We start from the raw sequence: 18,406 nt of genomic DNA, 5'->3' as shown, positions 1-18,406 counted from the left end.
TGGGGGGGGGGGATAGAGGGAGAGAGTCAGCTAGGAATTGCCCGGGAATTGCTGATCTTCGGGATGCAAATCTAAAATCATTTCCCCATAAGTAGCCTAGCTACCGGGCCTAGCTACTATATAGGCCTATATGTTTGTCCGGATGTTTGTTAATTCTTTCTTTTATTTTCAAAGAAATGCTGGACCCCGGTGCTGGACCTTGGGCCCTGGACCATACTAGTTCGGTAGTTCCTCGAAAAGATGAAACAGTAGCCTACATAAAGATAGACCTGGATACTTGACTGCTGGAACAACGCTGTATATTTTCAGATGCGGTATAAAGACAAAGGTATAAAGAAAGAAAAAAAAAATAGAGAGGAATACCGGAAGTAGTAGTCACCTCGCATCATCATTCATCATGGGTTTTCGCGGGAAACTATACTCGTGCAATATTCACACACATTTTGTACACAAAATATAAATGGAGCAAACGGATTGCTACATGTAGCTAGGCATGCGACTCTTGCGATGAGTTGTCCAGTGGCATGAATGAGTCAGAATGTCGTCACATTTCAGCTGAGTAGGTCTAATTTGCCAAAAGTACATCCAAATCGATGTGGAACACTGCAGCTGAAGCATAACTCTGAAGTGAAGGAGCATTTCGTAAGTTTGGACTTCATTGACAAACCTTTTCTAAGTTTACGCCTGCGGGTAGTCCCACGTGTGTAAATTTGTGCTGTGACAAAATCAGTATAAATAATTAATACCAGTCAGAAATTCGAAAATTTTGGGATGGTTGAGGCATATAAAGAACTATCATTCACTTTAACGAGGATCTAATAAGTCAAAGGAAATGGTTGGCAGCCAAATGGTTAATGGTTTTCTTTTTTTGCCACATCATCATAATCATCAGTAGGCCTACCTCGAGTGAAGTTCGTGCAGGCTCCACTCCACTTCACTACCGCTACACTACGGCTACGCTCCACCAACCCGAACGTCGAGACCATGAACTCGATCGGATATTCCGAGTGACAAAAGGTGGGATTTTATGGGGAGAAAATACAAAATTCATGCAACATCACGATCTTTAAGTTTAAAAACAAGTAAAACTAATATTCTTACTTTACACAAAGTTTCACTTCTTTTCCATGCTTCTAAGTTCTATCAGTCTCAAAATTTATGATTTAGAGCCAACATGAAGTTCCTCACACGTAATAATTCGCTGCCGATTTCAGAACATCGCATGCGCGCGAGGGTCCGAGCTCGGACCAGACCCGGTACCTCCCGCATGCGATGTTTTGAAGTCGGCAGCGCATTAATATTTATACGTGTGAGGAACTTCATGTAGGGTGTCTGAAGCCACACTGAAAAGTGTCAGCATAAAACAGGCTGATTTAGGGGGAAATATGGCACATTTTTTTCAGGGAAGTTCAGGCTACTAGAAAAATGTGATCTGAATTGATTATTAACTTGTGTTTGGGATGTATGGAAAGAGAAAATTCAGGGGCTTCTTTTGACAGTAAGGACAAGTTTATATGATCATTTTGAATAAGGATTTAGAGATAAATTGCAAACCCTTATTTTTGTGTGTGTTGAGATTGCCATTTCTCCATGCGTTTTCTATGGGAAAATGAAATTTCTGTTTTGCACAATTTTTTTCACTTTGTCGCAATTTTTCATTGTGATCTGGTTTCCAAATCTTTATAAAAATCATACCATCAGATAGAGCATAAAAAATCCTATTGGACTCTTTATGGACAAGTTTTTGGCATTAGTAATGAATTTATAACAGCTCTCGGAAGCTAGAAATTTGGATTTGTGTGTGTCCATTTCTTAACTACACAGTCTATGGCAGAGAAATGCTGAAAATTGACCTAATTTCATTCTTCTTTTTTGCAGCCAATAATTGGAATTTTTTCAAAAAATTTACATTTCTGTCAGTCTGAAGGTCATTTCTCTTCAAATTCACAAAGAAAATGTGATATTTTCTTGAAATAAGAAAAATAATTTTTTTTCTCCAGACACCCTACTTCATGTTGGCTCTAAATCATCAATTTTGAGACTGATAGAAGCATGGAAAAGAAGTGAAACTTAGTGTAAAGTAAGAATATTAGTTGCACTTGTTTTTAAAGATCGTGATGTTGCATGAATTTTGTATTTTCTCCCCATAAAATCCCACCTTTTGTCACTTGGAATATCCGATCGAGTTCATGGTCTCGAAGTTCGGGTAGGTGAAGCGTAGTGTAGCGGTAGTGAAGTGGAGTGGAGCCTGCACGAACTTCGCTCGAGGTACATCATCAGTAGAGCCTAGAGGCGCACGGCCAATATGGGAGACTCTCTCTAATAGGGGAGACAATCTCCCACATTGGAGACAGTCTCCAATATTGGCCGTGCGCCTCTACTGATCATGTTGTGACGAAAACTTCACATTGATTGACATTGACTTTGTCATTGAATCTGACTTTCGATAGTTTCATGACTTGGAAGTTTGGGGCTAATGTCTAATGACGAACGTTAACTCAAGTTTTATTGCCTGGCTGCAGTTTCGCACCGGTAGCCACTCATACTACGAACGAGGTTATAATATAACCTCGTTCTCGGCTGTATGCCTTCCAATTGTAAAAATATACATTGCTCATTTTCCCTCCATCCGTTTTTTTTATTATTTTTATAACAAATTTTGTCTATGACTACGCCTCACATACCTCTTTTCCCATCCCCTACCTTTTGCTGTATGGCGAATGGTCGTGGATAACGAGTGCCGGTAGCCAGCTTTGAGAGAATTCCCCACCAGTATTAATTGTTTGCAAAAGCCAAATGTCATAGCAAGTCTCTCAATCACATTTCAAGGTCAATAATGCCCACCCCTTTTCTGAATTATCACGATCGGGAATGGTTAGCGACCAAAATCATGCAAACGAACAGGTGAGCTGCCGTAGGCGTAGGTCGCTAACTCTAGTCCATACATGACATTCAGTTCTTTATCTTGACTGAGCGATACTCGTCTCATCTAGCCTAGAGGACTCCGTGATCAAAATTTTTTATGATTTTGATATTGTCAATTTGATCACGGAGCCTAGACAAGGCAGGCTATGCCACTGTGGAGAAGATCGTAGTCCAGAAGGGAATTCCCTTCATATTTAACATTAGAACTTGTGCCATATATAGACCAAAATTTTATTAAATTGTATACCTTTATACACCTAATGCGTATAAAGGTATGATAGTTTCCCCCCCAAAATAAGACAAATTAGAGGTTTCTTACCAGACGGATGTCATGTATCCATGTTGTAAACACTGCAATACAATAGGCTTGACCCTTGAACCCACTCCGATATGACGTACACATACGTAGCTTCGATGAGCTGTATTACCAAGTGCCGTTATGAAGAAAAATTCATAGATTAAAAATGTTTTTTATTAAATTAAAAAAATAAATATTGATTGTAAATAATTATTATTGTAATAATAATTATTTACAATCAATATTTGAATTTTTAGACCAGCACCTCTACCAATAGTATTTCATTATTCATTAATAATTTTTACAATTTTTTTAAACAGAAAAATTATTAATTTGATGTTAATCAAGGTCAAACTTCCACAAACTTGTTGCAATGTTGCTCTATATTTTGCAGAACATGGCATCATCAACTCAAATCGATTCAGATCTTGCAAGCTGCTCATATCAGCTCTCTCCAAATAACAAACTACCTAAAAATGCATCCAACCAGCCGGAAGAGGCGACGGATAGGCCTAAACCCCAAGCATCACCCAAACGACCAATCAGGGATGCAGTAGCCGCTGCAAAGCTCAACAGCGCTCTTCTGCCTGCCAAGGTGACAAGAATAGGTGCATCGCCGAAAAGGATGAAAAAGGAAGGCTCGTGGAGAGGGGATGAGAGTGCAATAAAGAAACCTAGTCCAACCAAGAGTGATAAAAGTGAAGACCAGGATCCAAGCGCCAGTGGGGAGTCGTTCAAGGACTCGGAATACACAGAAGGTCTAGATGTGCTTGCCCGTTGGAGTGATGGCCTTTTCTATCTGGGAACTGTCACAAAGGTAATATCCTAGTTTGTATTCACTTTGTCTACAATAATAATAATAATAATACAAAACATTTATAGGGCGCTTAATACCGGCGTTTCTAAGCGCGCTGTGTTCTGAATTTAACTTTACATGGGGAAAAATTCAATGGGCATAATAACACAAGGTGTGACATGTAGTTAGTCTACTTTTCAGATAGTCCAATACCGCCTGGTCTAATGCATTTGGTGTACTATTATTAGTTTGGTCTAAATTTTGCCATTTGGTCTATAACCCATTTATTGTGTGTTGCAAGAAGCTTATGTTCAGTTCCAAATCAAGGGTTAGTCCAAAATACTTGTTAAGTCTTTGAATTATTGTAATTAGTGCATGTGTGCTAGATGTTTTTTTTTTATATGTTCTTTTTTTTTGTTCTTTATTTTTTATTTATTTATTTTTTTTTTTTTGGGGGGGGGTCTGTGAACATCAAAGGACCTACTTGTCATCAACTCTCACATTAACAAAGTCTTTCCCCATTGTAGGTTGATAAAGAACATGAGCGTTGTATGGTATCTTTCGAGGACGAATCTGAATTCTGGGTGCTCTACAAAGATCTGCAGAAGGCCCACACCCAGAACGAGGATCAGGACATCACATGCTTTATGTGCAGTGATGGAAGGTCAGAGTTCCCCGATGAAATCGTCATCTGTGACAGATGTGGTCGAGGTAAAAGTTTTTGAATTATGATGATAATGATAACATTTGGAGGGTGCTGTATACAGATGTTTCAAAGTGTGTGTGTTGGCTGACTAATAAACACTACGAATCTCTTCCAAATAAAAGATAAATCAGAATGATAATAAAATGAGTTGATTCAAGAGGGGAAACATTTTGAATATGGGTAGGGATTTGTTCCAGATGGTGGGAGGGAGCACTTGGAGAAAAGGCACTATCACATATCGGGTCATCGTGCAAGAGCCATGATTTCAGTGTCGGAGATGGATGAGCAGAAGGATCTGGGCAAGAAAGGAAGAGCAGAGAGAGAATAGGTCTTGGAGTTATTTGGGTGCCAGATCGTGAGGAACTTTTTTTGCAAGAATTAGAATGATGGTAGTGGTGGTGACCTTTTACCTGATTGCTAAGAAAAAGTTAAATGCTTGTTAGCAAGCAACCAGAGGACAGAAGGCCTTAGGTCCTCTGTGAGGGACCTGGTAATGAGGATAAATGCCTCAATAAAGCCCACTAGAGCACCAAGTGGGAATGGAACCAGGTTGGTGTTTCATAAAGCTGTTCGTAAGTTAAGAGCGACTGGTGATCCTTTTTTTGTGGTAAATGGTATTATTGGCGATGGTTAAAGGACAAGTCCACCCCAACAAAAACTTGATTTGAATATAAAGAGAAAAAATCAAAAAGCATAGCACTGAAAATTTCATCAAAATCGGATGTAAAATAAGAAAGTTATGACATTTTGAAGTTTCGCTTCAATTGACAAAACAGTTATATGCACATCTCGGTCGATATGCAAATGAGGGAACTGATGACATCACTCACTCACTATTTCTATTGTATTTTATTATATCAAATATGAAATATTTTGATTTTCTCGTCATTGTCATGTGAAATGAAGTTTCATTCCTTCCTGAACATGTGGAATTCCATTATCTTAACATTTTGTGGTTCAGGCAAGGAGGTCCTAATCGTCAAATTCATAAAAATTGAAATATTGTATGATTCAAATAATAAAAAACAAAAGAAATAGTGAGTGAGTGACATCATCGACTCTCTCATTTGGATGTAACTGGCTCATTCATATAACTATTTTGTTAAAAATAAGAGAAACTTCGAAATGTCATAACTTTCTTATTTTACATCCGATTTTGATGAAATTTTCAGCAGTGTGCTTGTCTGATTTTTCTCTATTGATTTAAAGCAACATTTTTCTGAGGTGGACTTGACCTTTAAGCACGTAAGAAAGGATCACCAGTCGTTCATAAATTCACTCTTAATTTAACGAACAGCTTTATGAAACGGCCCCCAGGGTCATCAAAATCCGAAACCTCCACTCAACCGACTTGGCTATCATGCCTTTAATTCCAATGTTAAATGATGTTAGTAAATCCTTAACCAACTTTGTTCTAAAGTTTTTCTTAGGTGTTAGGTTTCAATTTCCATAAAGCTTTGAGTTGTGCACTCCCTAGTCATCAGAGCAAGTTATAGAAATCTAGTCATGGCAAAATGGGAAGTAGAATACATCATAAAAGTTGGAAATAGTTGTAGCCAGGACTTAAGTGTTTGCACATTATACTGGAAGCAAAATAGGCTATGCAATTGATTGTCCAGTTTAATTTGTACACTTGATTGATACTGATCAATATAATCAAGTATGAATTCTGGTATCGTGATCCTCTAGTTGAAACAAAAATAATGTTCAACGTTTACCGTAAGTAACGGTGTATTAACCGCACCCGTGTATAAACCGCACCCCCAACTTTGGACTAAAAAAAAAAAAAAAAAAAAAAAAAAAATCCTCACATTTACATGCATGTTTGAGGTACGAAGAAACAAAAACTAAGTTAAAGATTTCAAAGTATTCAAAGAGATTACCAGTATGCAGAAATCTGCTGTTCTTGATCAATTAATCTACAAATGTTAGTAAGAAAGAAAGGTCCCGCCAATATTGGCAATTTACACACTCACTCACCTCACAGTCACAGTGTACACACACACACACAGCACTGCCTTTCTTGTACATGTACATTTCAAACTTCGATACGGTACCACTACCAGTACATCTTATCAAATTGTGATCTGTGTCTTTCACATTTCTTGCATCACAACCTCACAATCACTTTCAGAATTTGTCTAGCATTCGATGTCTTAGCATGAATTTTGGATACGGGATTACAGGAAGGTTCAAGAAACAAAGAAATTGGTATTTTTTCCAGTTGTTTGACGGCTTCGTGCCCTCTCTCTCGTGCGTGGTGCACGGTGTACATGGTATCTTCTGAAAAGCAAACGGGAAAGAAAAAAATAAGCTGGCGCGAAACGGGACTTTGAGGGGTTAAATTAAATGAATAGCGCCAGCTTAAGTCGCACTAAAACCACAATACAACGCAAGCTAGCTCTTGGCTCTCGCTCAGCTGTGACAAATTATTACCGAGAATGCTTGGCGTCTCTTTGAACTTAGCCAGGGAACTTCGCTGCTTTGAATCGAGAATAAAGTTGAAATTAGTGTCCTGAAGGTGGGTGCATTTGTTAAGACAGTATTTGATCACAAGATCATAATCGCTACCCATTACCCGCGGCTCATACCCCTCTAAACGACATTGCACTGGGCGGCTACGCCCGGCCACTCGATGTGTTGTGAACTGGCAGACTTCTTACATGTTCGGGAGGGGTTACGCGGGCGGGCTCAGACCCGTCACCGTGTATAAACCGCACCCCCGACTTTTGCTTAATTCCCGCCGAGAAAAAGGTGCGGTTAATACACCGTTACTTACGGTATTGATTTTTTATTTATTTGAGTGATATTCGGCCAATTTCTCCGTCATTGTGGGTACACAAGTTTGTCTTGTTTGTTTGACCTCTGAAACGGTTCCCAGCCCATCAGGGAAATCATTGATATCGGGGAAAATTATTTTACTTTTTTCCAGTCAGGGAAAAATCAGGGAATTTGATTTTAAAATTCCTAAAATCAGGGGAAAATGCCACAAATGAGGGAAAAATCAGGGAATTTTGATCAGCCCAAAAGTCAAAAGCACAGCAGTCAGTCAGACTCTGTTATATTTTTTTGCATATGAGAACAACATCCATTGAATGACTGGTTATGGTGGTACTAATTAGTTTTACACTATTGTTTTTATACTGAAAATACATATAATTCACTGCAACAACTGAGAATTTTTTTTTCTTTTTTTTTCTTCGTAGGATACCATCAACAATGTCATAGTCCAGCCATAGAAGGATCTATTCTACAGAATGAAGATGAACCATGGCATTGTAGACCATGTGTTTTTGTCAACTCAGTCAAGGTATGTGGACTCAATATTTAATTCACAATGATAGAGTTAGGGGGTCAATATAATACCAACACGATGACTTCACGAAACCTTTTTTTTGTTTGGCATTTCAGCATGTTTTATACTATATTTCTGCAGAGCATCATGAAATAAAATTCCCAAACCCACATTTGGTGGGAACCTGTCAATGGGGCCCCTAATATGTGGCCTGTACCGGCTGCACAGTAATGTTGTCAGTGCTACTGATGTAATAATAGAGGCTCTCTTACAGATGGTAATGTCACAGCAATGCCTAATACGTTATTTACAGCTTGGATCAATGTTTGACATAACAATCCGAGAGAAGTGACTGGGCCTACTGCTAGTGCTCTGTTAGCGCCAACAATGTTTTTGTTCGGCCGATACAGATGAATACCTACCTACTGGTTCCAAACCAGGCAATTGTACATTGACTTTACTGGGGCCTGTAGAGTATTCATGCATTGATTCATTACTATTTATTTATACGTGCAAACACTTCGTAGTCCTTTCATTTCTGTATGCTATAATTAAGTTTGTTAATGCAGTTGCTAAAACAGGTAAACCTTGAGCAAGCTTGCAGATAGTAAACCTTGCTTAGAATATCTTTTATAAACACAAAGTCATACCGTTCACAATATATATGTCTGTATTATTAGCCATACCGTATTTCACAAGCTTGCTGTTTTATTATGTGAAATTAAAAAGTATTATAAAGTATTGTACTGAGATACATATATAAACTCAATGGCCCGTATTCTGAAGTCAGGTTTAAATTAGACCATGGTCTAACTCTGTGCTAAAATTATGGAAAGCCAAAAGGGTCAAACTTTTTATTAAGTTGAATGTTTCTGATGTTTACTATGCTCTTTCCCGATTCATCGATGGTGAAGACAAACATCTATTTATACTTCCTAGACAATTATGAATGATTTGAGAGCCAAATGAGCTGAAATGTGATATCTCTATTGTTAGTGATTTATGTAACAATTGGCTATCCATACTTAAACCACAACTTTAAACCTGAGTGTAAGTTAAACCCGACTTGAGAATGTGGGCCAATGTATGTTCATATTTCTTGTTCTATGTTTAGGTTGGTGGTGCGTTGAAGAAAGGCCCTGCTGGTAAGTGATGTTCATGTGTTATCCTTTTAAAAGACAGATACAGGAGGCGCGATAGCTCAGTCGGTAGAGCGGGGGTTTCGGATTCCGGTGACCCGGGTTCGATTCCCAATTGGTGCGCTAGTGCCCTTTGGTAAGGCATTTATCCTCATTACCAGGTCCCTCGGAGAGGACCTTAAGCCGTTGGTCCCCTGGTTGCTTGCTCACAGGCATTCGTGCTTTCTTAGCAGTCAGGTAAAAAAAAACCTTGGTATAACGGTATAACATATCCTAGATTTTGGGTGGGGACGCAGAAAATATATAACTTTGTTCGATGCACCTTGTTTGAAAAGCAGTATAAAAAATAAGGGGAGAAAAGGGACATCACTCCCAAAACAGACACAATTTGCCTGCATGGGGGAGCAACAATGTTTAACTTTTTTCTATGAAAAGAAATGTTGGGAGGGCATGCACATGCCCCCTTGTAAATTATGTCAGTCTCCATTTTATTGTGTTTCATTTGTAAAATAACAAAAATGTGAATCTTTTATTTGCCTAATATATATGAATCTCACTTTAAAATCTCCTTTTTTAACTGTTCACACAGCCAAAGCATTTCAAGAAGTAAAGAAAACACTTCCTTACAAAGTAAGTATAGAATACTTGTTTTCTAATTTGCTATCACAACTTGCTCCTCACCTGTATTTAATGAGTAAGGAAAACATTTTATTCTGAAAAGTTGATACCTGTATCTTTCATCTTAAATGTGGTTTATTTTAAGTACCTTTTTTTTTTCCTTGAATACTATTTAATTTTGCAACCTGTACATAAAAGAACACCTTTTGATAGTGACCACTTATATCATCTCCAATTGGTTGTCTTTGAATACACAATTAATTACCCCCCCCCCCCTTGGCATTTTTACTTCACTTTTTATTCGCCATTCCATATCCTGTTGTGATAACTTTATTGCTCTCACCAGCAAATTAATAATGAATAATGAATAGAATCTCTCTCTCTTCCTTTTCTTTTGCTCTTCCCCTTTCTCGTTTACTTTTATTTCCTTCTTTCCCTTCATTCGTACCCCTACAGTACATGTAGATCTCTGTCTCATAGCTCCATTCATGTTTCCCTTTGCTGATTCCCACCTTCCTTTTTTTCCTTTATTCTTTCATTCTAATTTCCTTCTTTCTTTGTGTTTCTTGTATACATATATTGTATTGAGCTTTGCTATATGCATTCCTGGAAATGAAATAGAATTTAGAAATACAGTGTAGATGAAAATAGACAGAAAGTGTGTTAAATTGAATTTTGTTCTAATTGTACTTGTTTCCTTCTGACAGAAAGTGTGTTAAATTGAATTTTGTTGTAATTGTACTTGTGTCCTTTTGACAGATTGAGACTATTCACTGGGATGTTGGTCACAAGACAAATACAGAGCAATGTTATTGCTATTGTGGTGGCCCAGGAGAGTGAGTCTTTGATTTTCTAAATAATTTCCTCCAATATAAAATAATAACAATAATATAGGATTTGTATAGCGCACGTATCCACCTTGCTAGGTGCTCAAGGTGCTCGTATATTACCCTGGCTAAGCTAGTCTACCGATTCTGGTGCGCACAGCTTTTTGAGGAATTACTTCCTGCCGGTACCCATTTACCTCACCTGGGTCGAGTGCAGTACAGTGTGGATAAATTTCATGCTGAAGGAAAACACGCCATGGCTAGGATTCGAACTCACGACCCTCTGTTTGAAAGGCGAGAGTCAGAACCACTAGACCACGACGCGCCCACATATTTATTCAATGCGTAATTATAGTAGACTTGTTAAGAGGTTGAACGCTGCATTTTTTAGTACAAATGTCCCACTTGGCACAAATGTTCCTTGAGTCAAAAGAAAAAGATTCATCCAAAGAGACACGCTGTATCTATGCAAATAAGCAAGTAATTTGCATAAATTTGCATATTATGTCGATATAGTAAAAACAAGTATTTCAGAATATATATTTAACCAGAACTGCCCTAAAATTGGAAATAAAGACTTAGGGTAAGAAAGGGAAGAAAATTGTCATAAAATAATTGGGATATCCTTGTTTATTATTACCTAATTTACATAAATTATGCAAATTATAATTTAAAACAGAGTATTTTTTCATGAATCCTGAACTGCTTTTAAAAAACAGCAACTAATAACACAATGTCAACATTCTACATGAAAGAGAATATATTAGCGAAAACATCGATATGCTTCATGACAGTATTATTGTCTTAATTTGCTTAGAAAGAGGGCAAATATGTCAAAATGTATGACGTGATATTGCGCTAAAACGAGACCAAAACAATCTCTAAGTCACAGTCACACTCACGAATCGGACAATAAAGCGATCAATGGTATGTCATTCGAGATAACACAATCTCAACACAATAGCTTCCATCGGCTTCTCGTATCGCTTTTGTTGGTGTGTCTGCCACACCGTAATCTATGATACATACGGACAAAATGCATTTCGGTATCGGTAAAACACTATTAATTTTGTTTTATTTGTTTCTAATTTGTTTCTCTTGGAAAATTTACAGGAGACATTGCTTTGCAGGTTACTGCTTTAATGAAACTCTGGCACATGAATCATGACGAATGTATCCTACCTCAATCCATATTTTAACTTTATTAAAATATATATCTTTTTGGAGACCCCGAGGTGGCAAAACTGCATTCCCGCCACAAATCCAGTTTGACTTGTATAATCGACTTGGAAAAGACAGATGTATGAGACATCAGTCAACATGTTTCCTGAAGAAAGTTTTTTTTTTGTTTATTTAAGCCTACGCCCACGGGAGCCCTCCGAATTTACCCCCATCCCCTCTCCGTATTTCGACTTTAAATAAAAAAATATCGTGTTTTAAAACCATCGGCAAGGCAAATTGCGTTTTTTGGTATAATAAAGCAACTTTTATATCTATATTTTTATATTCTTTGCATTCTCCTCTTGAAAAAAAAACAACATTGTTTTATATCTCTTAAAATAAGTTCGTGTACGTCCTGTCGAAGTTGCCCAACCGTTTATTTTGTTTCGACAATATATATTTAGAATATCGTCTAAATGAAGCCCTCATCTGGAAAAGGGCACTTATTAAAGGCAGCATCTACATTATATAGAGGAGGCCCTGGCACTGGGAAGAGCGGGCTGAAGCTTGTTAAATTTCTTCGGACCAAAATTTTACATTGAAACTTTTTTGCTTTTCAAATTAACATCAAAAAAATTAACAAGCAAATAAACAAACTGGATTGCACTACAAAATGAAGGGTTTTTTTTGGTAACGTTTCTTTTTTTCGTTTTGTCACATCTGCCGGAATTCCAGGGGGTGCTGTCTATGGAGAATAACACACGCAGCACAGCCCCCCCCCCCCTTCAGAAAAATATTGCGGGTGCTTCAGCCCCCGCTTCCAAGTACCAGGGCCTCCTCTATATAATGTAGATGCTGCCTTTAATAAGTGCCCTTTTCCAGATGAGGGCTTCATTTAGACGATATTCTAAATATATATTGTCAAAACAAAATAAAGGGTTGGGCAACTTCGACAGGCCACCGTCATGTACACGAACTTATTTTATGCGATATAAAACAATGCCTTCTATGTTTTTTTTTTTCAAGAGGAGAAAGTAAAGAGGCTTTACTGTGTGTAGTAGAAATGTATCTTTCTTCCGAATGGAACATAGAGTGGAATCAATAAAGGGGTATTTTAGAGCTTACGTGTGGCTTTTCTTCAATGTACCACAGCTCTTCTATATGTCAATTGTAGAGTATTTTCACCTCAATCTATTCCAAGATATGAGTTCTAAAGACAATAAACTATTTTTGAATACATAAAACCAAAAGGGGAAAGGGTATCCTAGGCATGCTCCTGTTGGGTTATAGCCTTTACTGTGCTAGAGCATTATTACAAACTGCAAAACAACAACAACAATAATAATAATAACAATAATACTAATAATAATATTAATGATAATAATAATATTAATATAGATAAATATGAAATATAGATATAAAAGTTGCTTTATTGTACCAAAAACGCAATTTGCCTTGCCGGTGGCTTTAAAACACGATATTTTTTTTTTTTTTTAGTGTCGAAATACGGAGAGGGGATGGGGTAAATTCGGAGGGCTCCCATGGACGTAGGCTTAAATAAAAAAAAACTATCTTCTGGAAACATGTTAACTGATGTCTCATACATCTGTCTTTTCCAAGTTGATAATACAAGTCAAACTGGTTTTGTAAAGTAGCGGGGAATGCAGTTTTGCCACTTTGGGGTCTCCAAAAGATATATATTTTAACAAAGTTAAAATATGGATTGAGGCGGGGTACATTCGTCATGATTCATGTGCCAGAGCTTCATTAAAGCAGTAACCTGCAAAGCAATGTCTCCTGTAAATTTTCCAAGAGAAACAAATTAGAAACAAATAAAACAAAATTAATAGTGTTTTACCGATACCGAAATGCATTTTGCCCGTATATACCATAGATTACGGTGTGGCAGACACACCAACAAAAGCGATACGAAAAGCCGATGGAAGCTATTGTGTTGAGATTGTGTTATCTCGAATGACATACCATTGATCGCTTTATTGTCCGATTCGTGAGTGTGACTGTGACTTAGAGATTGTTTTGGTCTCGTTTTAGCGCAATATCACGTCATACATTTTGACATATTTGCCCTCTTTCTAAGCAAATTAAGACACTAATACTGTCATAAAGCATATCGATGTTTTTGCTAATATATTCTCTTTCATGTAGAATGTTGACATTGTGTATTAATTGCTGTTATTTATAAAACAGTTCAGGATTCATGAAAAAATACTTTGTTTTAAATTATAATTTGCATAATTTATGTAAATTAGGTAATAATAAACAAGGATATCTCAATTATTTTATGACAATTTTCTTCCCTTTCTTACCCTAAGTCTTTATTTCCAATTTTAGGGCAGTTCTGGTTAAAAATATATTCTGAAATACTTGTTTTTACTATATCGACATAATATGCAAATTTATGCAAATTACTTGCTTATTTGCATAGATACAGCGTGTCTCTTTGGATGAATCCTTTTCTTTTGACTCAAGGAACATTTGTGCCAAGTGGGACATTTGTACTCAAAAATGCAGCGTTCACCCCTTTTTTTGCAGTTAACAAGCCTACTATTAGTTTTAGCATTTTTTTCTTGCATTCTATTTGTTTAAACAAAAAATCCACACATGTATGGGCATTACCAGTTAACATTTTTTGCCAGACAATTTGTAGGTTGTATCAACAACATTTTAAAGCAACAGCAACAATTTTCAATATCAATGGTGCAGAAACGATGCTCACTCTTACATCATTTTGAAAAAGCAATATTACCAGTGCATTCAGTAATCAGAATTCAAATAACAGTATAAAGGTATTATTTTTAGAATTTATCACCCCTCCCCCCCCCCCTCACCAATATTTGTTCAGTGTACAAGGAGATTATCAGAGCTGCCAAGTAAGTTCTGAAAAATGAGAAGAATACTGATGGTTTTCAGCTGATTTTCAGCATTTAAAGTACTGTAGTTCAGGTTGGCAGCTCCGGAATATTTTAGTTTTGTGATTTTCATTCTATTCTCAGGTGGTATCTGAAGATGCTTCAGTGTTGCCGTTGCAGACAGTGGTTTCATGAAGGTAAAAAAAATCTGTTAATTTCAAGACTTCAGTTAGTATTTTAACTTTAATCTATATTTAGCTATATAGCTTGGGCTATTTTGAAATAATATAGTCGGGGGGGGGGGGGGCTCTTTTTGCTCCCCCATCCCACCCTTTGGATCTTGGGTGTGGATTGCGTGATCTCAGTGAAAATCAGCACCCACAAGACTGAAAAGGAAAAAGTCCCGAAAGGTTGCATATTAAGTATATATCGCCAAAAATATATATTTAGGGGGTTAAGGGTCAAATCTGCCCTTACAACAAGTTGATTTGTCTGTGTGATGTTCTCAGACCTCAAAAATTTATAATATGTACATCATATATTTTGTGTCTATTTTCTATATTTAGCTTGTGTCCAGTGTATAGAGATTCCGATGATGTATGGCGATAGGTAAGACAATCTATATTCACGTTTTTCCATTAATCACCTACAGAGGTACAGCTTTCATAAGCTAAAGATTAATCTGCTTTTCTTCCTCAAATTGGCATCATTACTATCCCATTCATTTTCACTCTGAAAAAAAATGTATATAATCTGAATCCAAGTGAATGTTTTGATCACTGAAAAACACAAAATTTGCATTTTAGAAAATGGAAAACTCCTGAAAATTTACTTTTTATTTTTGTCTCACCTGCATAGCAGAGCAAGACTCTAGGCGTCAACATCAAATCTTATCCTAAGGTTAAGTTTTTTAAATGACATCATAACTTAGAAAGTATATGGACCTAGTTCATGAAAACTTGGACATAATCGTAATCAAGTATTACTGAACATCCTGCCTTGGTTACAGGTCAAATGACCAAGGTCAAAGGTCATTTAGGGTCAATGAACTTAGACCATGTTTGGAGAATCAATATCAAAATCTTAACCTAAGGTTAACTTTTTGAAATGTCATCATAACTTAGAAAGTATATGGACCTTGTTCATGAAACTTACACATAAGGGTAACGAAGTATTACTTAATATCCTGCCCAAGTTTCAGGTCACATGACCAAGGACAATGGTCATTTAGGGTCAATGCACTTTGGGTTTGTTAGGGGTATTTGTTGAATTTCCATCGTAACTTAAAATTTTTGGAGCTAGTTTATGAAACTTGGACATAAGAGTAATCAAGTATCACTGAACACTATCACATGACTAAAGTCAAAGGTCATTTAAGGTCAATGAACTTTGGCCATTTTGGAAGTAATTATTAGATTGCTGTCATAACTTTCAAAGTTTGTAGATATAGTTTATAAAATGTTGATATAGGCGTAATCAAGTATCACTAACAAGTCTTGGGTTGCATGATCAAGGTCAAATGTCATTTATTGTCAATGAACGTAGTGTTTTTTGTGAATAATTATTTTATAGTAGTTTTCAAAGTCAGCACTGCTGCTATATTGAATCGCGCGATGTAGGTGAGACTGCCAGAAGCACTCCACTTGTTCTTTTTTGTACTGTCCAAATTTCTAAGATATAAAGTTGAATAAAACACAACTGTAGACATCTCATGCTTTAGTGAACTCTCTGTCTTCAAACCATGTTTTCTACTTAGTTTTGGTATCTCTTGCTGAATATCTTCTACTTTTAATCAAGCACCTGTGAGAGATATTTTTTATCAGTTTTGATAAGTTAAATATCATTTTAAAGCTTAGGATGTGCTATCACAAGCTCGATGTAAATCTCAAAATTCATTTTTAGTAAATTATTGTTCGTTTTTTGGTGGTTGATCAGAAGTGTTATGACATGATTCAGCCCTAGTATTTAATTTCCATGTTACAGCCCTGTTGCACTGATTGTGTTTGCTTTTTTTTTTTTTTTAGGTTCTATATATTTGTATGTTCTGTGTGCAATCAAGGTCCAGAGTATATCAAGAGACTTCCTCTAAAGTGGTAAGCTTTTGAATACTACCTCAGTCTATACTGAAAATGTATATGATATGCAGTGCTAAGATTTTGAATACTACAATAGTTTATGCCTAAACCTTGCTAAGATTTTGAATGCTTCCAGAGTTTAAGTTGGAAATTAATGTGATATAAATATAATGGTAAGATTTTTAATGCTACCAGAGTTTATGCTGAAAATTGGTATGATTACAGTGCTAAGATTTTAAATACTACCAGAGTTTAGGTTGAAAATTGAAGTGATATACAGTGGTAAAATTTGTAATACTACCAGAGTTCAAGTTGAAAATTGATGGGATATACATTTGTAAGATTTTGAATACTGCCAGAAAATCCAGCACACCGCAAAATACAAAATAAATAGTGAAACTGACATCAGACCCCTCATGTGCATATTGTGTCGTGCATATAACTGTTTTGTGAAAGTTAAGCAAAATATATATAGTGACATAAATTTCTTGTTTGACATCGATTTGAATGAAATTATCAGTGTTATGCCTTGTTTGAATTTTCTCTTTTTGTTCGAATCAACTTTTTGTTGGGGTGGACTTGACCTTTAATTATGCTTTATTCAGTGTGTATATTGAGAAGACGTCCAATAATGAATGTTTGCTTTTACCACAGGGTGCCAAATGACACTAGTTTCTATAAAGTGAAACCATATTAATTATAAATGTAAATTGATAACAATAAACAGTGGTCTCATTGATACTTGATGCCGGGTCCCCACTTACCTTACCTGGGTTGAGTGCAGCACAATTCGGATAAATTTCTTGCTGACGGAAATTAATTCATGGAGTAGGATTCAAACCCACAAACCCCTCATTAAAAGACAGGATTCAGAAACCCTACACCATGGCCAGTGTCCTAGCTAGACCCATTTTAGTGTTGATCGCTATTTCATGGCAATTCAAAGTTTTTTAGGCCGAGTTTAGTGGTCTTATTAAGCTGAAAGTGAATAACATGGCATGAGCAAATCTTTGAAAATAAACTAATATTTATCAAATAGGGCAATTCCATAAAATGATCAACTTTTTGTACGTCCGGCCCCCATTTTACTAGAGTCTTAAATCACTGTATAAACTGACCAAGTCATGGTCCCTTGAGAACATTACAGAAATCAGAGACGGAAAATTTCATGAAGGTCCCACATATAGGGGGTCAGATGTACATATTTTATGGAATTGCCCAATAGAAAACAAGAATGTAAATTTTGCAAATAAAAACAAGATTAAAGATGGAAATTAACGCAAGTGCAATTCTTCTTTGCAAGGACTTGTGTTTGAATCACTTCATTTTAAATTAGTGGTGGTCAGAAGTAGAATTTTTCATGATAAGTGGTGGTCAGAAATCTGTGCTTGTTGAGCCAACTACTGTAGCTATATCACTGACCATGACATGCTTGTATAATTAAGAAATCCTCTGTTTGTTTGTGCCTTCAGGACGGACCTTGCTCAACTGGTGCTTTACCAACTCACTCTGTTACACAAGAAAAAGTACTATGATTTTGAAGAGGAGATTTTACCCAATCTGACGCAGAATTGGGGCAATTATCAAGTACCTCATGTAAGTGCAATATTCTTCAAACAACCGCTAAAGCATAAACATTTAACTGCCCATTTACTAATAGCGTTTAACCATTTTTTCTAGAATAAACATAATAACG

The 18,406-nt window shown here is 36.6% G+C and overlaps 1 protein-coding gene across 1 annotated transcript in view; it reads left to right on the top strand.

Moving 5' to 3' along the window:
• The first annotated feature begins 265 nt into the window (after positions 1-265).
• LOC129277814 (metal-response element-binding transcription factor 2-like) overlaps positions 266-18,406 on the top strand; it is a 29,147-nt gene continuing 11,006 nt past the window's right edge. Inside the window, exons 1-11 of the mRNA XM_064110112.1 lie at positions 266-642; positions 3,618-4,040; positions 4,547-4,730; positions 7,932-8,035; positions 9,135-9,165; positions 9,749-9,789; positions 10,537-10,613; positions 14,780-14,832; positions 15,202-15,244; positions 16,660-16,728; positions 18,183-18,306. Of these exons, the coding sequence (XP_063966182.1) occupies positions 529-642; positions 3,618-4,040; positions 4,547-4,730; positions 7,932-8,035; positions 9,135-9,165; positions 9,749-9,789; positions 10,537-10,613; positions 14,780-14,832; positions 15,202-15,244; positions 16,660-16,728; positions 18,183-18,306 (1,263 nt within the window). The 5' untranslated portion in view covers positions 266-528. The remainder of the gene's footprint in view (positions 643-3,617; positions 4,041-4,546; positions 4,731-7,931; positions 8,036-9,134; positions 9,166-9,748; positions 9,790-10,536; positions 10,614-14,779; positions 14,833-15,201; positions 15,245-16,659; positions 16,729-18,182; positions 18,307-18,406) is intronic.

This window comes from Lytechinus pictus, chromosome 15 (genome assembly GCF_037042905.1).
Source record: "Lytechinus pictus isolate F3 Inbred chromosome 15, Lp3.0, whole genome shotgun sequence".
NCBI classification, from domain to species: Eukaryota; Metazoa; Echinodermata; class Echinoidea; order Temnopleuroida; family Toxopneustidae; genus Lytechinus; species Lytechinus pictus.
Note: the sequence above shows the minus strand (reverse complement) of the source record. Positions and strands in the feature narration are given on the sequence as shown.